Genomic DNA, 23,513 nt, shown 5'->3' with positions numbered 1-23,513 from the left:
GGGAGGGCAAGGGAAGGGGCGCCCCGGGGAGGGGAAGGGGCCGCCCGGGGAGGGCAGGGGTTGGAAGAGCACACCCCGCAGCTCCCAGCCTCCCTCCGCAGAGCCGCGCCGGGAGCCGCCGGACGGTCGCCTGCCCACCTGGGGAGGCCGGGAGCGGCAGGGGCACCCCCCACCCGCCTCATCTTTCTCTCCTCCCCTCCGCCGCCTCCTTCCCTCCCTCCCTGCCCGCCTGCCTGGGATGGTGGCGGAGGGAGCCGGGAGCACCCGGCAGGGCGGCCCTGGGCGCTGGGGGCGGCTCGCCCCGGCCCCGGCGCGGGGGACGGCCCGCGGGGGGGCTCGGCCGTCTCGGGTCCCCGCAGCCCCCGCCGCCGCCGCCGGTGATGGCCAAGGATGTCCTCGGAGGGGGAAGCCGCGGCGGCTGGTGAGAGCGGGCCGGGCAGCACCCCAGCGCCGGGGGCCGCCGCTGCCGCCGGGCGGGAGGAGGTGAGCGGCGGCGGGGGCGGACGCCCCGGGCCGGGCCGGGGGAGACCGGGCGGGGGCAAAGGCAGCTCCGGGGCGGCGGGGCGGGGTGGGTAGCGACCGCGGCGGGAGGAGGGTGCCCCGGCTGGGGTGTGCGCGGCGCGGGGGGAGCCCCGGGGCCAGCCCCAGCCCGCCCGGCCGGCTACCTGCAGCCGCGCCGCGGGGGCGGCCGCCAGCCGCCGCGGTGCGGAGCGCGGTGCGGTGCCCCGCCGCGCCCTGCGCTGCCGGGGCTGCCCCCCGGCCGGACCCCCGCCGCCGTGCCGAGCCCCCCGTGCCGGCGGGTGGGCGCAGCTGGGCGGCCGCTGGCTGCGGGGCTTTATCGACGGGCCCCCGGCACCCAGCCCTGCGCCGGCTGCCGGGCTCGGGGCGGCGGCTCGGGCCGCGGCTCTCCACCGAGCCGCGGCAGTGGGGTAAAGGGGGCTGCCCAGGGAAGTTTGGCTACGTAAGCCCCTTGGGGTCTGGCCTAGGAGAGCCTACCGCTTCCCTGGGACTTCTGAAACGGCCAAGAAAATTGCAGCTCTGCGGGGCGCTGGTGTCACCGGAGGGAGAGGCACACTGGGCTGGAGAAGGGGTTTGCAGCCCGGGGCTCGCCGGCTTTCAGGTGCTTTGGGCCAATGGAGGAGGTCGTCCCCCTCCTTTTTGCATGGGGCCTAGGCGGTCCTGTTGCCTAATCTGCAATAGAAAACACGGTAGAAAATACAGCTTAATATCTTTCTTCAGATCAGCTGTCAAGCGTGCTCACCGTGGCCTTGCACATCATAGGGAGGGAATGACGGATGCATCTGAGTGTTGACACAAAATCCTGAGCCAGAAAGCACTGGCCAGACAGAATTGCAGGGCTCTGTGGCAGTAGGTGACAACACGTCCACAATCATGCACACTCGGGACAGCAAGCTGCCTTGTTTTAGAAATACCTGAGATTTTCTTCCGTGCTTAATGTAGCCTTTGCTCCCAATTGTTTTGACAGGTCTGCCATTTACATCGTGTAATCCATGCACAGATCATGGAAGTGACTGAACTTTCATCATGATACAGAGTTAAAACCAAATGTAGATGCTCCCAGGGGTGCAGACAGCAGCCTTAAAGCAGGCAGAGAAAACTGAAAACAAGTGAAAGCAACCCTGGAACATCGCTGTGTGCAGTTAGTCTGCTTCAAGGTTTTGTTAACAAGTCCCATGGCTCATCAACAGTCTGATAGACCTGTAGTCAAAAGCCAGTAGCCTCAACAAAGCCTGTGTGAAGCTGCAGTATACTTAGGCTAAAACCAAAGAGCTCTTTTTTTAAGTACCTATAATAGAAAATTTACTTTGCAGCTCAGGTTGAAAAAACTGTTCTCCATGGGTGAAAATTAGAGTTTTCTCCTGTACAATTGCTTTTTAAACACCTGCAACACAGTTCACCATGAAGAGCTGTGGCTGGATCCAGGATACAGCTGCTGTTGCAACCGTAGAGCTCCCCAATGTAATTACAGCCCTGCAGAAGATCAATAGATGGTTAATGCTGGAAGGGATTTTTTGATTTATTTGGTCTATGACCAGGAGCTACAGAAGGCTTTCCAATATATCAAGTCCACCATAAAAACATCCAAGCCATTTCTAGACATGAGAGCACTTGATCTCTCTGCTAAGCACATTATATCTTGCTTCACTCATCCTGTTCTCAGTTTTTCTTCTGTTCCAACACAAACATTCGCACATTTCAGTTTATATCTCAAATGCCTGTAGCAGTGACATCTTAATACTGCAGTCCTGCGATATTGGTCTTTTCCTCATGTTTTCTCCATGTCAATGTAAATAGACTTTTTGCACCTGGACTTGCAGTTGCATTTAAATGCCTGGTATTAAATGGGCATTTAATGGCATTCTTTATTAGTCTTGTCATTTATGGATTTCACTTAGATCAAATGCATGGGCTTAAGTTGTAACAGTGACTGAAAATTGCCTTTATTGGGCAATAAATCCATTTGAGAGGAAACCGTGAGCTACTAACAGAGAATGTGTCTAAAGTCTAAGTTTTTATTCTTAAAAGCAGGACAAGTGAAGGTGCAGCTGCGGAACAGGAAGGAGAGAGGCAGTTTGGTTACCTGTCACAGCCCTTCTCCTCTTCTGCCAAGGGCCACTTAGGTTTACTGCTGACTTTGCTGAATGTCAGAGCAAGCCCTCAGATTACCTGCCAGTATTCTGGTTTTGATTTTTTCTGTTGAAATACCAATTGCTTGAGCTGGATGACCTGGAAAAGCCATGCTTCTGGTGTTAAGAGTAGGATTTTACTATCCCATCAATTCTTGCAAAAAAGAATTAGGATCTTTGAGGGGAAGGAGTGTAAAGGATGTGTTTTCCCAAATGTTTCAGCAGTTATGGCTATAGATTGATTCTCCGGACATAGTCGCCTTTACTTTCTGAGGTAGCAGAACCTGCTGCTGTGTACTGTCCAAGTTAAGCAGTGGGGTGGCTATTTCTCTTGTTTTACTTCTTACTGTCACAACCTACACCTACACTGAAGGGTTAGTAGTGACTTTTCTGTTTACACCTCAGCTGGGAAATGGTCTTAAATATTTAGATCTTTAAAACTTAGTTGGAAATTGTGGGTTTTTTTCAGGAAAGTAGAGCTGGTGAGTACAAAGCATTTATTTGCTACCAAAGGCAAGCAATCACCGAAGAAAGTCGAAAGCATTAGCCACTTGACATTTTGAAATACATATTTGTCTTGCCTGTAGCAGCAGAGTCAAACAGCAGTTGTCCATTCCTGGTTTTATCTTCTCTTCCATATTTAAGAACTTCAATTGAGCATGACATACTGTAATCGGTTAAGCTATTTAAATAAAAGAGGAAAAATCTCATAGGTCGATGTTCCTGAAACCCATGGTCATCAGCTCACTCATGGAGACGATGCAAAGAGAGGCCACCTAAACTCTCCTCTTACTGCCACTGTGAAATGCAACAGGAGCTGGTGTGAGAAGTGCCGTTCGTGGTCACAGCAGCACCAAGGGGTGTTACAAGTTAACAAAACAGACATACTGCTTGTTGGTAGGCTACAGCTTTGCAGGTTGTCAGGTCAAAAGGTAACAGGATCCTTTCCTCTTAGGTGTGCCATGGGAGAGACACTCTTTACTTGGAGAATTGACTCCATTTAGTTCCCCAGCATTTTTATGCCTTTCACCAAGTATGAACATGAAACACATTTATGTTTATCCTAGGACATTGAAAGCATCAGGCATAAAGCCCTCCGTAACTTAGACTGGGTAGCTTTAAATTGTCCCCATTTATTGGCTGTCATACTCATGTGGATGAGAGGTGGTGGAGGACGTGAGGCAGGAAACCCTCCAGGTCTATCAGGCCTGCTGTAGGTGCACCTTCCTCACCAGCAGATCCTTGTGGTCTGATGAATCCCATCCCTCGCAGATCTGTAGAAGCCCATTTTCTCCCCACTGCCTCTGTGACATCCTCCTCTTCTTCTAGAGGCTTGTTGTCATCCTCAAGACTTCTGTGCTCAAGACAAATCAACCCAGGAGTAGGGGATGGAGAGGAGAGAGGGTGCAGGGCCTGTGATGGAGGTTAATGTTCCCCACCACCTTTTAAGCAAAAGCTGCAGAGGGACCACTGGGTACCAGTTTCCAGAGAAGGACTACTTCCCTTGTCAAGAGCTGCACAGGGCACTGACTCAGCAGGCACTGCCCAGAGTAGGGCAGGAGATGTGAGATGTGGCTCCTAGGGAAGCTCTGCTTTTCCTTCCCTTCAGCTCTCCCAAACCTCATGCAAAAGACCTGCTCAGCTAATGCCCTGAATGATAGCTGTCAGCCTGGTGGAAGAGTGTCATCATCCCAAGTGAGCATGGTTGGCCAGCCAGTTATTTTTTAGGCCGTGCATGATATTCCCCCTCTTGAGTGAGGTTCAAACAGGGCAAACCCCTTTCTACCCTTCCTGCCCGTAGTTTATTCAGCAGACAGAAACCAAGGAGGGCCCTTTATTCCTTGATCCAAATGGTCTCCCTCATAGAGACAAAGGAGAAAGTCCACCAGTAGTGGCATTAGAGGAACTGGAAAGCTTTTTTCATGATCCTGCATTTCCAGGCAATATTTGTATTGCAGATCCTGTCATAAGAAAATCCATGCTGAGGCATCACATAATTTTGTCTGCTTTTGTTCTTTTTGTTGTCCCGCTTTATCTTCTGATCACGTCTGTTCTTGGTGCCTTGAAGTTGGCTGTCTTCTCTGCACTTCACACAAGAGCTGTCAAAACTTTAAAAAAAATAGATAGGAAACATCAAATGGATGTGTCTGAGCTCTGAAGGGCAGACAGGGCTCCAGCTGTGTGGGCTTCTTACAGGCAAAGTCTTCTGTCCTCTCCAACAGAGTGCTTCCATACCGCCATGTCTGAGGCTGAAGTGTGTTGCTCCTTCTGGCTGACTTTCCTAATTCCCTCCAGCAGGGGAATTTTTTTCAATGGAATGCTGGGCTGGAGCAACTGGGGAGCTTGTGGAGCTCTGCCATTGGAGGGTTCTGAGGACAACTGGGGCACATAGTTGTTAAGTATGTAGATGTTGCCTCATGGGAGAAGGGGAGACTAGGTGATGTGGTGGTCAGTCCCCTCCAGACCTGGCTTCTAATGCTGTTCTCTGAGGTGGACAGACAGTCACCTGATACCAGTGGAAAAGCACACTTTTTTGCAGCCCCAAATACCCTCCTTGTTCTTCTTTTCCTAATTCAGAGACCTCATAGGGTCATCTCCCTCCAGAAGGGAAGTGCAGATACCAAGGATGCTTTTCAATCAGTGCAAGCCATTACAAGAGCAAGGTAGGAGGTATCTTCTCCCTGGGAACCAAACACGAGGCTTCCCCTCATCTGTTTCTACACCTATGGAGAAGATAGCTCAAATTACTGCCAGTGACCCAGGATGCTGCAGAAACAGATATTAAAAAGAGTTAAATGTCCCCGAGTAGTCTGTGATGAGTAGGGCTTGTTTCTACGTGTGTCCTAACACATGGTGGCAAGTTAACACGTGAAGTAGTGGCTGCCGAGCTATCAGCAGCACTGTAAGGCCTTTTCAGTTGTTACTGTGACTCTGTTGTGATACCATAGATAAGGTTGTGTTTGATTTTTCACTTGCAGCAGGAGTTCTACTTTTCAGAAAAGCATGGTTAAGTAGTTAATTAGTTTTTAAGTTCTAGTCATGGAAAATATAGTTCACTCAGGAGTTCACTCTCAGACTTTAATCATTCTTTGGGATCCTCTGAGCTTAAGAACTGTAAAGTTGAAAATAGTACATAGTGGAACTTTGTTGAGGTCACAGTCACTGTAACAGCTTTGTTAACTACCCAAACTCTTAATGGGGTAACTTCATTTAAGCAGCATTAGGCAGAGTAGCCGATGAGGTGTTACAGCAGGGATGCTGCCTGCAGCAGAGCCAGCAGGGTCTGTGCCAACAGGAGCACACACTGCAGGTCAGGGGTAGAGGCTGCCTCTGAGAGCCGCCCATGCCAGCTCCTCCCTGAGCGCTGACCACTCTACCCACAGCACATCTTGTCTGCAGCCACAAAAGCAAGGAAGAAGAGTGCCTGAAACGGGCAGATGGCAAGTGGGAAGGCTGGAGGAGCCTGGCTGCGTGCAGCACCAGTAGCTCAGCAGCACCAGGAGGCTGGAAGCCTTCCCGGAGCAGAGTTAAGGTTGTGAAGCAGTGTCTGGTGTACCTGGCAGCCACTCTCACGGTGCCACACGTGCCACTGGGAGAGGACAGAGGCTTACACCCCACAAAATGCCTGAGCTTTTGATTCCGTGGCTTTACATCAGGTGAATAATGTACAGGGAATCCCAGCTTGCACATGGTGCCATTTCTATACAGCTGAGGTATCGCACATCCCAGTTCAGCATCCAGCTAGCAGAGGCCTTGTTAAGGAAAGACTGGTAACACTGGGCCTCAGGGAAGACAGGGGCTGGAAACGGCTGCCTGGTGAGAGCTGGGTCCGGCAGGGTGGGAGCTGACAGCAAAGGGCAGTGAGCAGGTCACAAAGAGTCACGCTTCTGTCAAGGAAGCTAACAGCAGGTAACTGGGGTGACCTGCAAATGTGGAGTCTGCATAACCCAACCTTACCAGGGAAGAGGATGGGATCAGCCAGAGACTTCTGCAGGTCACAGTGTATTTGGCTGTGGAAGAGAAGTGATTCGTGGATGTGCATTTATGGCTGGAGGCCACCTTCATACCCATGCAATTGATTGCCCTTAGGAGCTGGACTGGGAATTGTGGAGTACAACATTCGATTGGTGTGGGAACAAAAGTGATTCAGTTCAAGGCATTGGCATCTTACTTTGAGTAGCTCTCGCAAGCCAGCAAGGTGTGTCCTGGGGAACAAGATCGAGAAGAGCCTGAGTGTCCACAGGCACAAGCCGTACTGTCTCCCCCCACCTTGCAATGGGCAGAGGGAGCACGGAGCACCACGGAGGCCAGGGTGGTAGCATCTGCAGTAGGGTCCTGCCAGCATGTGGGTCCCTCTGAGGACCAAAAAGATGGAGAAAAACCTCCCCATGGCTGCCTGGAGGTGAGGTGGCCAGCCAGAAGTGCCAACACCTGATGGCAGAAGGGCTAGTGAGGGCATGTGCTGAGAGGGCAGGAGGGATCGTCTGTCCGCAGGCCCGAGGCATGCTGCGGTCATCTGGGGGGGGGGCTGTCAGCAGGCTAGGGCAGGAGCCAAATCCCCTGGTGCCCCCCAGCTGGTACTCGGAGTGGCAGGATGCAACAGCTCATATGCAGATGAGACATTTTCCTGGAGAGTCCTGCTGCCATGCTCATGTGAAAGTACTTTATAAATGCTATTTTTTCAGTGTCTTCAGGAGCTATAAAAAAATGTGCTGAAGCCATGCCATGAGTCAAAGTCAAGTCAGGAAATAAAATCCAGGTGTCCTGGCTCCCAGGATCCCTTTAACCATTAGATGTTTCAATGAATTCCCAGTGAAGTTTTCACCTGCTGTGCTGTCACATGCTATTGCAGAGTGTCTCAGAGGAAGAACAGAGAAGAGAGAAACAAAAGGGAGAGAGAACTGGTATTTATGGTGAAACCTCATTTCTCATAGGGAAGCATTAGCTTCTGGGATACTACCTTAACAGGAGCACCATTGTAAAAAAAAAACACCTGTCAGTGTGGAGGTCCCAGCTGTGTTCAGAAAGGTGCAGAGATGGGGAAACACCCCCCCCCCCCCCAAACCTGACAGAGCAGCTGAAGCCTGAGTGGTGGCTGGATGTTATTGTGAGGGATGGTCAGCTCAGTGGCATGAGGGACCTGGCGCAGCCACAGCCTGAGCTGCAGCAGCTCGGCACCATGGGGCTGGCAGGTCCTCCGCTGAAGTGTGGCTGTCAGGGTCCGACTGAGAGGTCACACATGGGAACTGGGAAGGCTGGAGGTTGATAGGTTGAATCACAGAGCCACATTGTTCTGGTTTTACTAGGCAAAAGGATGGCATTGCAAATGAGTGAGAATAAAAATAAAACTTTATGATTCTGGACGAAACTGGATTCACAGTTCCCTTTGAAAGACTTCCCCAGACTTCACTGGAGCTTGGATCAGTCCTGGATCGTATTTCTTCTGAGGACGTGAGAGATGCTTCTATTCCCCATTTAGATCTCAAAGTGTTCCTTTAGAGTAAGCAAAGATTAAATGGTATTCATAATAAGGAACTATTTTTCTCATTTGCAAAGTCTCTAAACAGAGGCATTCAACAACTAGTTGGCAAGTAGCTGGTGAGGAACTAACACTCCTTGGGCTTCCTCCTCACAAAGCTGTCTCCACCTGGCTCCCCACTCCTTTCCCCGCGAAACTGGTCCGGGGCCGTTGTCCAGCCCAGCTCCGGGTCAGTCCCTCATTTCCCCATGCTGACACTGAGGGAAAGTCGGGCAGGATACACAGGACCATCCTGTGGCAACAGTGAGAACATTGAGGCACAGGACATTTGCAGGGACCTGGGAGCGGGAAGGGACAAGCTTTAGAACACCACTGACCTATGCCGTAATATCTGCTACTGCAGGCGGCGTGTTTCCGCAGCACAGGAGAAAACACACCTGCTCAAGCCCTGCCAGCTTCCTCTCCCTGCTTGCTCCTCTCCCACCCCTGGAGAGCTGCATCTTGTGAGCAAAGGTGGGTGCAAAGTAGGTTTTACAGGATTCCTGTTGAACACAGCTGGAACTTTGTCAGGCACATAGAGGGCTACTCCCCATCTCCCATCCCCACTGTCCCCCACCCTCCCGGACTGAAGTGACGGGAGCTGGTCCCACCAGCCCTCTTGTTTTCCCTTGGCTGGTGCCAGTTTGCCCTTCATGTCAGCAAAGCCACCAGGAACACCAGTGCCATCAGCAAGTTGCACCTAGCTGGTCCCCTGGGGCTGTGGTACCTCTGTGTTGCTTGTGGCTTGCCCGAGGGTGCAAGGAGCTGGGTCTGGCTTTCACAGGCTGGAGCACGCTGGAGCCTGCTCCTGCCAAGGTGAGGGTCACTCCACTCTGCAGCCGCAGGGTGGGCAGAGAGATGAGTGCTGCCGCCAGCCTTCACAGGAGCTCCCTGTGGTGCAGGAGCAAGGGCAAGGGCACCTGCCTAGAAACCTCTGTGCAGCAGGGCTGGCTGCTGGCTGCGGTGGGGGGCAAGTGGCCGGCTAGGCGTGAAGCAAGCTGCAAAATCTCAAGCAGCACAGCTATGGTTCATGCCAATCACTGAGTCTCGCTAATTGGCAGTGGCTGGGAACTGCATCCCAGGAGCTTTCCTGAGGATATATGATGCTTTTATCATTGACTGTTAAGTGCTGAGGTAAGCCACGTTGTTATACCTGTAAAATTTACCCAGTGTCTTCTAGAAACCACCAATATTCAAGGCGGGGGAGTGGGTAATATGAGCTAAGCACGATGGGTGCTTAAATTATAGAAAAAAGAACCATTCCTGGAGCTACTCTCTTGCTCTGAGGCAACTCAAATCCCAGCTTTTCTTTCCTGATGAACTCATTCTCATCACTGACATTATTGGGAAAAATCCTCTGCCCCCAGAATACGCTCTTTGTGTTGCTGCTGAGTTGGAAGCCAGTGGCAGCAAAATCAGCAATTTGGGGGGAAAGGGGATAATTTTGTTAGTGTAGCATTTTTTTGAGCTTGCAAGAAGCTGCCACAAAAATAGCCCTGATTTCTATTTTGCAAATGGTGACCACTTTGTTGCTAGGATTCCTTGGCACTGAAAATGTGACTGCATGGCTTTCCTTGCAGCAGCATGTAGGGGCATCACCCGCGGATGTGTCTAGGGCCAAATTCTTCAAGCCACTCACATATGTACCCTTGTATTTTAGTGAGTGGCTTTCCCATCCTGTTGCAGTATGCAGCCTGTGTATTAGCTGGGATCCAAATGCCTTTCTTCTTTGGGATTTCCTTTATTTCTGCTTGAAGAACTCAAAAGTATCCTGCAAGATCTACTGCTGAATCTGACATTTTAGCGGACTGGAGGCTCCTTCTGTCCTGACCTCTGCTTTCCTCATCTTCAGATGGTGGCTTGAATTCATGAGGGTGAATGGCTTGAAATAACAAGCTGTCTTTATATGCTATTTCAGAGGTGTCCTAGCATCTGAAATTCAGGTGCATCAGCAAGATTCATGCCTTTTCATGGTTTGTCTCATCCTGCTTTTCTGGGCAGAAGATGTAATGCTACCATTTTGTGCACCTTCCCACCCTGAGACATTCCCCCTGACAGCTCCATTGATGGAAGGAGGAGATTAAATGTCCACAGGGATTTAAACAAGAAACCAAGCGATCCCAGCTCACCGCAGGAGGTCAACTGCCGAAGTGAATGCCCGAGTCAGATGCCACAAACACGTGGAGTGCACACAGGTTATTCTCTTCAAACCAAGTAACAGCATTTCTGCTGGCACTGGCATCATGGTCCCCACCTGCAGGAAGTTTTCATTCTCACAGGACTTTTGTGACAGAAGAGCAAATGGTGCATCCAAAACATACATGCATCAACTAATGTGATACACGTTAAAGGATTGCAGGGAAATTCTCTCTGTTGTAAAATGGCTTTTTCTGTTGCCTTCAACCCTTTATATTTCCCTTTCCCTCCATGCTAGCAGCCATACTGAGAGCACTTGCTACCAGCTCAGTGTGAACTAGGGGGTAATGGGCTTCTTGCTGTTCAAGATGGATGGCAAGAGGGATTTTGTTTCAAGCTCCCCAGGAGGGGATTTATGAGATGACTGTTGTGATATCTCCCTTTTCCCTCACCAGGCCTTATTACTGATGCCCCATGCAGCGCCCAGACTGCATGTCACATGGTGAAAGAGCATCATACACCAACATCAGGTTTAACACAGCCCTGCAGGCTCCTTCCTCACCGTACTAATGAGTATCTGACCTAGGAGTTAATTTAGCCTTAGCAAGCAGTAAGAGGTTGTACTCTGACTTTTCTTCTGCAGCTGTCTTCTCCCTAGTCACTCCAGACTTCTTGGGCCTGTTTTTCACTAGGATCACCTCAGGAGCTAGAAGATGATATCTGCACACACATCTGTTGTGGCTGCTTGGGGACAGGTGGTAGAGATCTCCTTGCTCTTCTTGCATTGTCCCTGTCCACTGCACAAAAGGTGAAGCCCTTCTCAGCACCAGAGGTTGGTCCTGGCGTCAGTGCTCACCTCAGTTATGGTCAACAGCACAGTGTAGGACCCGCCTAGCAAGGACTCAGTGGTCCTCTCTGTGTTATGTCCTGCCACGTCCACCAGGAGGTGGAATATTTTCCACCGCCCTGTCTTGACCAAGATGGAAGAGTCTCCCAGTTGGCGACAAAAATCTGTTTTCATCCAGGCAGGTCACCACCTGCCAAAGTACCTGGCTTGTGGTTATTGATTATTCTTTCCCTTTCATGTATCTCATTGGACTATATTCATCACAAGCATAAACCTGCAGAGGCAAATGCAATTATGACTGGCATTAATTTATCCACCATTTTTTCTTCTTTCTTCTCTACTCCTATTTCTTTTCTTCTAGTCCTCTGTCAGTGTTTCCCCAACTTTTTTCCCCCTTGGGCAGGAAGATTATTCTTGCTAAATAAAAGAGGAAAAAAGGAAGATAAGACTGACTTGACTCTTTGCTCACATGAGTAATCCTGAGCTGTAGGGTCATTTTGTTGTTGAAGACAGTGATAAAGTCACCCTGCAGCCCCGAAGCCGGGTCTTGGCAGAGAGCAGGAGAGTGCTGTGATACCACACATCTCACTGAGACACAGCTGCAGCGTCAGCGCTGCAGCATGCTGTCACCTCCGTGGGAGACTGCCCTCATTTAGCACAACCTTATCCCACCAACCTCAGACTGCGGGGAGGAGATAGGGGCATAGATCTGGCTTTTGGAGAAGTTACCAGTGGTGAGAAAGGAGCCGTTCAGGAGTAGCTGCTTTCCAGGTCATAGATGGGCTGGGAGGACTGCTGGTTCATATGATGCTTTGGTGCTTCCCCCACTGATCCACCCAGGTCCTTTCTCTGGGCTGGATTCCCTCCTGCCCCTGCCCAGGCTGGCTGGTCTCCATCCTCACCTGCCGGAGCCCTTCCCCTGCCTCAGCGGCACTGGCATTCAGAGCATGCCTAGGCTATCCTTTTCTCTCCTCCACCTCTAACCACCTTCTGTGTTTCCCCCTCATTTCTCTATTTCCATTCGGACCACGTCTTCACTACCCTCTGTTTTCTCTCATTCTTTCATTTTAGACATGATAGCATTTTGCTTCAGCAAAATTGCAGCTCTTGAGGTCAGCCACCAAGGGCAAATGCATTTACACAGGGGGGTTTAAAGGACAGAAAATGCTTTTGAAATGATTTCCCCAAAAGAGAATTTTAATGCTCTTGAAATTGGGGAACCCAGATATCTAGCTGCGAACCAGACACAGATAGTTGAACTTGGGCCCCAAACTGTCCACAAAAAAAACTATTAGAATAAATTCATGCTGTAGCAGCATATTTTCTGCTTATACAGCTCATCTGGAGTTTTCAAGGAGACTGAAGCATGAAATCTGATGGAAGAGGAAAAAGCCATTTTGTCAATAGAGAGCTATGAAGAAATAGTAAACATAAGGCAAAATTATATACCAAATTTTTAAAGACTGTGACTCCAAAATAATTTGGTCCATTTCCTTTGGACTTCACAGGCTATTTCTCCCCCTCTATTTGGGTCAGTTTGGCAACTTTCAGTTCAAATTTATGTTGCCAGTCAAAATCAGAAGTGGAGAAAACAAGAAGTTTGTCGTCACCATAACCATTTGCATGCCATAAGCAGTACTGAGGCAGCCAGAAAAAGAAGAGATGCTTCAAGCCCACACTGCCATACAGCTGCTTTTGGAGTAAAATACAGCTACTGATGAAGAGCATACAGCAACAGCAAGCTAGGTGATGATGTGCTGCACTGAAGCTTTGGTGGGGGTTTCCCTTAGTATTATGTAGGGCTGCATGTGGGATTACACCTGGCAGTGAGTGCTGGAAGTGTGAGGAGCACCTTGGTGTCCACATAACAGCCACGGCCTTGCTTTTATTATTGACACTTAGCTTTGTGAAGACAGTTTTCTTGTATAAGTTAATGACGTAATTAGCCATTAGATTGGCAGAGTTCTGCAGGAACAATTACCAGAATTGACACTATCCACTGGAATTAAGCATAAAATCACTGCTAGTAACATTTACAGTTGGCACAAACATTGGCACGCTGGTCTGTAAGGATGAGACAAGCATAGTCCTACAGAGGGATCTGCTTCATTTGATAATTTCTTTCTTCAAGCCAAAGCCAAATCTGAAGTTATACATCTCAGGGTGGAGAGTGCAGCCAACCCTTCAGCTGTCCTCAGAAGCGTTGACTCAAAAAATACCTGGGAGCAAAGTGGACGAGTAGTTGAACATGAACTCCCAGGTTGGTGCAGTGCAAAAATCTACTAATGCAACTGTTGGGGACAGTAAAAAGGGGGAATGGGAGGTGATTTTATGTTTTGGCATGATGACTGTGAAATAAGTGCTGAAGTCCTGTATCCACTTGCAGGGGACATATTTAAGAAGGATCTAAAGGTGCTGGAGAGAGAGCAGAGCACCAAAAAGAGCTAGAGCAGTGCAGTGAAGGACTTCAAGACCCTGGCCCATTTGAACTGTCAAAAAGAAGGCTGAAGGGTGTCATAATTAGAATGGAGAAGTATCTGCAGAATGCGAAGGCAGTCCTGTGAAAAGAGTCTCTCAACACCCAGAGAATGGGCATCCCCACTGCCATGAATGGGGGCTGAAGTGAGACAAAATTACAGCGAAGGGGACTGCAGGTTTTTTGTTTCTTTTAGTCTCTCAGTTAAAGCAGAGTGTCTTTATGGAAGATGAATTTTTGCCAGCCACTAGTTACTTTACTGAGCTGTACATGGGGCTGCAGAGTGAAATTGCGTTGCCTGTGAGATACAAGAGCTACAGGGAGAAGGCACAGTGTCTTCCAGTCTGAAGGTGTAAATGTAGTTTGGGTTGTAATAGAAGCTGAACCTTCCTGACCCAGAACAGCCTTGCAAAGTTGGTAGAAGAAATTTCTGTGACTGCCTGTAAGTGCTAAACAACCATCTGGCTGTTTTAGTGTAAGAACCCCCGCCATTGCTGAGGGACAGCTGCGTGGCGAGGGGGTAAGTCCTGCTATCAGACATACTTGCGTCCGGAGGGCAGCAAAAGCACTGAGCTATCGCTGGTAAAACAGAGGCACCAGAATTTCAAGTTAGGCACCCAAAACCCTGGGCTGGTGGAATAGTCTGGGCTTCTCTGAGTGTGGCCCTTCTTCCTCCTGCTAACGGAGAGGCTGACTTGGAAGAATGGGGACACCCAGACCACCTCAACCTGCGCCCCAGGAAATTCATTAGTTCATACGTACTCATCAAGAGGAAGGGACCTGGAGACACAAGCACAATTTGCTCACCCATAAATACATGGTTCTGGTTCTCTTGCATTAGTCCTACACTTCAAAAATGCCTTTGAAGGAGAAGTTAGGGTTTGAGTAGAGGTAATTTTTTTGCATTCTCGGCGACCCTCAATGCAGTTGCTTACAGGCTCACTTAGGATGGTTATCAGCTACAACTTACCTACCCATGTCTTCCTTCTGGTTGCTTGCAGGCAGTCAAGGGATGCGTCAGGGAGCCAAAATCCTGGCCACCAGCCCCTTGCTCTTGCCACCAGAGCATCTTCAGCTGTAGTTGCTAAGTGAGGGACATGGCAGGCTGTACACTCTCCCTCTGCTCTCTCTCTACCCCTTTACACTAGGCAAGATCAACAGCCAAAATCTACACACTACTACCACACAGAGCACGTTGTAATGATTTTAATTATGGTTGCTGCAGCCAGAACCCAACCTGGCTGTTGTTGAGCCTGGACGAGTGCTGGGTGGGTGTGCCTGCGCAAGGGAGGCTCCACGCCTTGCATACCCGCTTTTGATCTTGGGCATCTGCCATCGGAGGGTGTCTTTGAAGGCAATTGCCCTTTCAGCCACTGCCTGGATGTTTTATCATTTGCAAACTAAGTTCTGCACAGAACTTCCTTGAAGGAGAAAGAATTGAAATGTTGCCAGCCTGGAAACTCCTGTCTGCTACAGGTGTCAGTTGAAATTCCAGTTCTCTGCCAGAAGTTAGGGCTTTCCAGACTATTTTCCAGCAACTGCGGCTACAAATTAAATAGCACCTATCATTTAGTGTCTCAGAATGCTCCGTGCCAACAGACAGACGACAGACCATGGGAGGATGTGGAGCTGCCTCTTCGTTTTGCATGGTACACAAATCCTTCACTCTGCCTGGAAATGACGGGCCAAAAAAACGCAGCACAAATGTGGAGCAGCACTGCAGGGTCAACTGTCTGGGGCCAGGGACACTTGGGGCAACACTGTCCCCAAACCTTGTTCTTCTCCGCAAGGCTCCCAGCATGGGCTCTTGCAGTCCTCCCTGCACATGCCACCTCTCACCCATTGCATTTTCCTCATTTGTGCTCAGATCTACTAAAGATTTGGGAATATTCTCTTGTTGCTGTTTTCAAGTGTGGAAGAAGAAAGTGAATTTTGGCTTGTGATGATGGGCCAAGAGTTAGTAGGGGTTTCCAGTCTAGTCTGGTTTAATGGGAAGGGAGGCTTCTGGAAGCTGTTCAGCAGCATGCCAGAGTGTAGTGAGACGTTATTTACAGTGTGTGCTTTAAACATGACTTGAAATTCACAAACAATAATAGTGACAGCTCAGCTGTGCTTCTTCACAGCATCCCATCCAAACCAGGAGATTTTTACAATTTGTATGTCATCAGAGTTGTTGGGACATTATGAGTGAAACATCTGATCTGGCAAAGCCATCCCTCTTCACAGAAGTGGCTGTAGAATCACAGCATGGTTTGGGTTGGAAGGGACCTTCAAAGCTCACCTATCTCCCACCCCTGCCACGGGCAGGGACACCTCCCACCATCCCGGGTTGCTCTGAGCCCCGTCCAGCCTGGCCTGGGACACTGCCAGGGATGGGGCACCCACAGCCGCACTGGGCAACCCGTGTCTCATTTAATCTTCTGTCAGGAGGTTTCTCAGGTCAATGCTGAAAGCAAAGCCCAAAGGAAAGCCCCCAACAAGCAGGAGAGGAAGGTCATCTCTCTTGATTTGCTTTAGAGACCCAGATCCATGAGTCCTAGCTTGGAGGCAGAGCCCTGGTGACTGAGCCTCTATTCTGGGACAGTCTCTGGCTCCGGCCTTCTGTCAGGTTCTCTGTCTTTGCTTTCTTCAATTATGTTTCTCTATTAACATTTTCCAGGGGTTATGCTTTTGTTCCACATCAAAACAACACAGATCCCACAACATTCCTCAAAGGACACGGCTCCCGTTTGCTGGCTGGCCCAAGTTATCATGGAAATTATTAGTTTCCTTAAGCATTTATTGTACTCATCCAGAAATACAAGCTTGCCCTGTTTTGATCTGAAACTACGCACAGAAAGGAGAAAATTCCACGTAGTACCACAAACATCATGCTTGCTAGAAGGTGGTATGTTAATTAACAAAGTCTGGGAGCCACTTGTTTAACATATTAATGAATTTGTGATGCAGAGAGAGATGGAAAGATATAATTCCTTATTAGATTTTTGAATGTCTGATACTTCTATTGTAATTCTGTTTTATTTTGTGTCTTTCTTACAAACCCTCTAATAGTGTTTCTAATAGTATAATTGTGTTAGATAATTATTTCAGCAAAGGGAAGGAGAAATAAGGGGATATAGGCTAAAAGAATGTATTCAGAATGTGAAATAGGAGGGACAGCTGTCAGGTTAGACCCTGGGAAAGAGATCTTTTTATAATCAAGGAACTGCAGAGAGTGGAATCTGCTTAGGAACAAAGGAAGATATGAGGCAGTGGGTCAGAAAAGCTAGGAGAAAAGAATCGTGTTTTTTTCCAAAGGGTTTTGAACATGAAGGCCCTGCTGGACTGGACTGGTAGGTGTGTGAGTCAGACAGATGTGGCAGTAGGCTCTGGGGTCTTCACTAATGCAAGGAGGAGAGAAGCTGCCTTTTTTACAGGCTGCAGTGGGAATAGTGGAGGTAACCTGGCTTGGGCTGATCCAGCACTTTGAGTGCAGTAGGTTGAAGACCATTTTTGAAGTGTTTCCGGAGGACGCATGCAGAAATGTAATCTTGGACTGGCAAGCCTCTGAGCTGCTGCTAGCCCAGCCCAGCCCAGTGCTGCTCCAGGACTGGTGAGACCAGAGTCATCTCTTCCCCCGAAGAGGAGATGGCATTTCATGGGGCTAAGCACATTAGGAGGCATTTGCCCGCTCTGATATGGCCACTGATAGCCCTAACCAGCAGGGCTGGTTGATTCACTCCTTGGGCAGAAGCCGATCTGTGGGTTCTAAATTGGACCACAGAGCTGCGGAGAGTGGAGAAGCTGTTAGTCAAGGGAAGTGAGATAAAGGGAAGGTGGGGATTGCAATGCCTTTGGCAAATAGTGCCTTAACTGACGTGGGACAGTCCTCTCGGGTGGCTGTGCCCCGGGCCAGGCTGACAGCACTTCGAACAGCTCATGGTAAAAATTGGGGTTCCCAGAGCTGCACGAAGTCCTTAAGCACTCACCTTACCGTAAAACTGACTGCTGGGCATCTTTTGCTGGGTCCACTGGGATTCTTCACAGTATTAACCAAATGCAATTTTACATGACAGGTACCTGTGGAAACCTGAGTGTGAACTTAAATTCCTGTGTTAGAATATTGCCCAGCTGTTTTCTTCTGCACAGTCCCAGTGGGTGGAGTAGAGGGATGTTCATTTTTAGAGTTTTCTTCACCTCAGAAAACCAGGAGAAGAAATGGGTAGAAGTTTGTAATTGTTCATTGCAATCTATATTTTTTGCATTACTTAGCACTTAAAAACTAGTTCTGTGTCAAGAAGAGACAAAGAATAGAAGACAGAGAATCCCAGTGGAGTTCCCACGAGTCAGGAGAGCCTGGGGCTCTGACCTGGGGTTCAGTGTATGGCTGTGGCAGAAGCCTACATTGGGGCAGTAATCACACTGGGACAGAGCTGTGGGTATTTGACAAGAGTTTCAAGAGATGAAACTCTCCATGACTGCACGTAGACTCAGGGATTCCCACCCAAAACTCCCATAGCTATTTTTCAGCTGATTTGGGGACTGCCTGAAGCTACTTTGTGGCCTTCCTCAAGATTTCCTGCAAAAGCTAAGGAAAACATCCTTATTCTTACCCATACTAAGGTCTTTTCACTGTCTTACCTACAGAAATAGTTACGTACCATGTCCTTTATAACACGCTTGGCTTCTCTACAACTGTTTTGGCCACTGTAAAGAAAATACAGCCCAGAATAATGACTCTTTATTCTGAGACACACACATACAAAAGGTTTGGGCTAAGAATAGAAATTCTTTACGTATTCCTTCTGGATGCATCAGGAAGAATCAGGGGCCAGATTCTGCCCTCAGTCCCTGCAGATGAATGCTGATGTAGCTCCCTAAAATCAATAAAATTACTCTACACTTACACAGTGTCAGATTAGAGGCTGTGAAATCAAAACAAAACCCCATGAAGTCTAGTTTGGCAGTGCTGACAGCAAAACATAAAACCCTCTATAGTTACTTAGAAGTGGTTCTCTGTCCCAGAAAAAAAAAAAAAAGCAGTATTAAATCTGACCTTACAGCCCTGCAAGGTTAGATGCTAATGCTTCCATCTCATTGAGAAGACAGTAAACTCTTTTTTTCTAGTGGCACCGTGCTATTATTTCTTTAGTCATAAGATGCTGCTCCTTGAATTCCTTGCTGGTTCAAGATTGCTTACTGAATCCTAACTGCCGTGCGTCTGAGATAAGCTGTACTAGGGGAGAACTTTACCCATGGAGAAAGAAGGAGAAGACATTTCCCAAACCTAGGATCTGTTGGCATCTACAGAGCAGTTTGATGTGTTAGAGGTGGCCCCTTGGGAGGAGTAACAGTGTGCTATTTTTGCATGAAATCAGGCTCAGCAGAGGGCATGACGATGCATGAGTAGCAGCGTGTATCTGCGTTCTCACTGACATTTCCTCAGAGTTAGGGGGGAGGCAGAGGATGGCAGTAATAAGAGGGATGCAGACAGCCCTCCACATCACCTTCCAGGGCAGCAGGGGGTCTTGCTTCACGCACTTTCTGCAGATGGGGGGCTGCCAGCCAGCAATCTAACTCATGCTGCTGCTGCTCTTTGCAGGGAGACAACTCCATTTCCGCTAGCTGCTTGGCTCAGTTTGGTGTTTTTTATTACAGCCCAACATAGCATGACAACGCAGCTGATTCACTGCGCCATGGCCAGGGTAAGGACGGCAATCATGCCATCTCAGGGGACGCAGTGGGGAGTACGAGAGTGCGACTCCAGCTCTACTCCCAGATTGACTTTTTGGGACTTGAAAGAGAGGGATGTGCTATGTTTTAAATATTCATGCATATACCCTTAGCTCCAATGCCTAAGCTTTCAGGTATTTTAGGTCAGATCTAGTCTTCTAACCAGCCTGAAGCTATGCTGCACCGTGCTGTAATCCTGACAATTTTTTCAACTAAATGTGCTTGAATCTAAGTAATTTTCCCAATGGCTCACCTCCAAGAAAAATGGTGTCGATCATTTGGCAGGTTTCAGGGTTGGGTGTGAGTCAGCTGTGAGTCAGGCAGCACCTCCAGCTCCACGAAATGCTGGTCCACCTGCACTGGTACAACACATGTGGCCATGGCCTGGTGATGGCTGCTGCTCCTGAGCCTCCCTAGCAGCACTGCCTGGGAACCCAGGTGCTGGACAGTCACAAAGCAAAGGGGCGCGTCCACAGCCCCCTGCTTTCGGCTGTCTGTGTGCAGTGAAGTCCTCTCAGCTTTGGAAGATGGTGGGGTGCTCAGGTGATGCTGGGTCCAGGCAGGGAGGAGACGGGGGCCCGTCTCAGCCCTGCGGAGGGACCCATCTGCCGTGGTGCAGGCATGGCAACTCACTGCCGCACAAAGAGCTTCCCTCCCCAGAGCCAGGAGGAAGCAAGGAAGGAGCTTTGTCCAGAGACCTCTGTCTCTGGCACGGTGTTTCTGTTTATATTCACATTTGTATTAAGTCGAGTGGTGTCCCAGTCCTCAGGCTGTCGAGAGCAAAGCCAGACACAGTCTTGAAGGCAACAGTCACTGTGTGTGTTGAGCAGATTGGCGTGACTGATGGGTTCCTCGCTCTCTCTTTGTCTTTCTCTCCCCCTCCCCGATGGCATGACTGAAGCAACGCCCTGTGAAGCAGTCCCTGAGCGCTTGCATGTGCCGAGAGTCGCACTGGAAATGCCTCCTCCTCTCCATCCTCATGTATGGCTGCCTGGGTGCTGTGGCCTGGTGTCAGCTGGCCCGGGTCACCAAGCTCAGCTTTGATAGCTCCTTCAAGGGCAAGTCCATGATCTACCATGACAGCCCGTGCTCGGACGGCTATGTCTATATCCCACTGGCCTTCCTCTCTATGCTGTACGTGGTGTACCTGGTGGAGTGCTGGCACTGCCATGTCAAAAGAGAGCTGCAGTACAAGGCGGATGTGGACAGTGTCTATGAATGCATCAACCGCATGCAGCAAGCCACTCCATGCATCTGGTGGAAGGCCATCAGCTACCACTTTGTGCGGCGAACCCGGCAGGTGACCCGGTACCGCAATGGCGATGCCTACACCACAACGCAAGTCTACCATGAGAGGGTCAACACCCACGTGGCCGAAGCGGAGTTTGACTACTCTCACTGTGGATACAAGGACATCTCCAAGGAGCTCCTGGGCCTGGAGAGCTACACAGCCACCAAGCTGAGGTTCACCAAGTGCTTCAGCTTTGCCAACACTGAATCTGAGAACTCTTACCTGACTCAGAGGGCTCACTTCTTCACGGAGATCGAGGGGCTGGATGACTACATGGAGGTGAGGGAAGGCATGCAGCTCAAAAACGTGGACTTCAAAGAGCTTATGATGGCCTATGGGGACCCCAATCACCTCCCGTGGTACGTGTCCCACTATGCTTTCTGGGTGGCAGCTATCCTGATGATCTCGTGGCCACTCAGGGTACTCATAGAGTATCGGACTGCTTACGTCCACTACCATGTAGAGAAGCTGCTGGGCCTGGAATACACGGCACCCACCGTGGCAGAGGAGCCCTTGTACCGGTACCGCATGCCCCGAGATGCCACGCAGGACAGCACCGAGCTGGAGTGGCACATCTGCACCAACCGGCAGCTGATCCCCAGCTACTCGGAGGCCATGCTCATGGACCTGGCCGACTCCCCGGCTTACAACAGCTATGCTGTGTGCCGGTACGGTGAAACAGCCCACGGCTGCGAACGCTGCAACCGTGCCTCCAGCACCTCCTCCATCTTCTCACGCCACGCTTTCCACAGCTGCAGCGGCAACTCCCGCCTCTCCCTCAACACCAGCCGCTTCTCCCTCTGCCGCGTCCATGGCTCCCACAGGACAGGCCTCTGGAGGAGCCACAGCAGCAGCATCGCAGACCGGGGTTGCCAGGACGAGCAGTGCTGCTCCTACTCCAGCCAGCTGGCTGTCAATGAAAACCCCCCAACCTACCACGACGCCCGCTTCTTCCCTGTCCTGATTGTGCACAGGCCGGAGGGGCACGATGGGCAGCATTTCTACGTCAGGCGCTCCTCCTGTCTAGAAACCTCTCTGTGACAACCTCTGTGGTTTCTCAGCTCCTCTGTACCCGGGACAGGGCTCGCAGAGGTGCCACCAGTGGGGAGCCTGCAAGCATCGGTCTCCATAGCGGGTAGGCAGGACGGGCATCAGCTCTTCCCCCTGCCATTGCAGGAGGACACAGTTGCTCTGACCAACAGCTAACCTCATTCCCAAGAGCTTCTCCCCCTCCTTCGAGTGGTCTCCCTAAGTCCTTTGCTCCCCTCTTTTTTTCGCTCTTCCACTCCTCACCCTTTCTCCGCCTGTCCTCCCACCCTGCCCTCAGTCTATTTGTTTAAAGCTTCAGTCACAGTATTTGCTGCTGGAGGATTTATAAAGCCTGTGCTTTGCAGTATATTTGCCCTCTTGGATGCCCTGCGAGGTAAAAAACTCAGAGCAAGGTGAGAGGCACATGGCCAGCCAGAGTCAAGTCAGAAGGAGAATTCAGATCTGCAGGTGCTGAGTCACCTCCTGCAAACCCCAAACAAGGTGGTTTTTTATTTGTTTTATTTTCACAGGTCTTTTTTTCCTTTTCTTCTGTCATTTATTCTCTCCTTTCTTCATGTTCTCCTCCCCTCGCTTTACTCTCATCTTTCTTTTTTTCCAGTTTTCTCACTTCTGCTTTCCAGTTTTTCTGGGGGCTTGCCAGTGAGGACGTGTTTCAGGGTGTAATTGCCTCCCACTGGGCAAAAATAAGGTTATTCATGGCACGACTGTCACTGACTGCTGACACAACCACAGACTATGCCCCTGAGAAGTGCTGAGGACTATCTTTCCAGAGCAGTGACGTACACCGATAACGCAAACCCCCCTTTGCTCACCTTGCCCTGCCTGATCTGCAGCAGAGACACGGCTGCGTTTCCAGTTGTACTTAACCCTGTCTGGCTCCACCCCTGTTAGCAATCCTTGAGAGCTGTGATGTAGCTCAGTGCCCTGTTAGTGCCACTATTTTTAGGACTGTGGGTCTTGTTTGCGATTGTTTCACTCCTACCACTTTCTCGGAGCAGTATGGGCTGGAAAGGGGAGAGGGGCTGGATTAGGAAAGGTAAATATGGTATTAAACATCCCATTGACAGTCTGGAGTTGTTAGGAAAACTCTTCTACCCACAGCATCTATTAGAGCAGTTGCAGGACTGCTCCACATTACCTTTCAGCTTTCCATGTGCCCTGGGGAGGGCTTTTGGCCTGCAGCCCACTGCCGCCTTCCCACCTTCCCAGGCGAGATGCGGTGCCACCCCAGCCCCAGGCAAGGAGCACATCTGGGAGCCAGCCCCACTGGCCACTCCTGCTGGGGCTCCAGGCTCTTCCTGCAAGGCTTCCCCTGGAGCAGGCGCAGCACCTTCCAGAATTAGTCCCAGCCATGCCAAACACAGAAGGTGTCTGGTCCTGGCAGAGCGGGCTGCTGCACTGCGGGCTGTGGGCTGCCCTCCTGGACCGGCTGGAGACCCCCTGAGAGCCCAGAACCGATCCGAGAAGCTTATGGCCACACTGAGGAGCCACCAGGGACCTTACACCTGCCGAACCTCCATCCCACAAGGGATGGTCATACACTGAGAAAGCTCCATACCATTTTGTCGTGTGAATGGTGGAGGTTGTTATCCACAGTGATTCCCAGGAGAATGCAATGCGATTGCAATAGTCACTTCCGAAAACAATGTGTTGTCACACCTTACAGTAAGTAGGTAAGAAACTGAGCCCCCAGAGGGGCTGGCAACAAATGCTTCCTCCCAAGTCCTTTCCATGTGTATCTACATGTAATATGAGATTTGTAAAGTCATATTAGTATGTGTAGATTATATATAACTCTGCGTACTTATATGGTGATTTCTTATGGCATTGACTGT

The 23,513-nt window shown here is 50.0% G+C and overlaps 1 protein-coding gene across 1 annotated transcript; it reads left to right on the top strand.

Annotated features, from left to right (window-relative positions):
* Positions 1 to 232: 232 nt before the first annotated feature.
* LOC101922990 (transmembrane protein 151B-like) lies at positions 233 to 23,513 on the top strand. The gene is made up of 2 exons (XM_055794024.1): positions 233 to 483; positions 20,239 to 23,513. The coding sequence occupies exons 1-2, from the start codon at positions 391 to 393 to the stop codon at positions 21,667 to 21,669; spliced, it is 1,524 nt and encodes a 507-aa protein (XP_055649999.1). The 5' UTR covers positions 233 to 390; the 3' UTR covers positions 21,670 to 23,513.

This window comes from Falco peregrinus, chromosome 1, assembly GCF_023634155.1.
Source record: "Falco peregrinus isolate bFalPer1 chromosome 1, bFalPer1.pri, whole genome shotgun sequence".
Classification (NCBI taxonomy): Eukaryota; Metazoa; Chordata; class Aves; order Falconiformes; family Falconidae; genus Falco; species Falco peregrinus.
The sequence above is the reverse complement of the archived record's forward strand: the minus strand, read 5'-3'. Positions and strand labels throughout refer to the sequence as shown.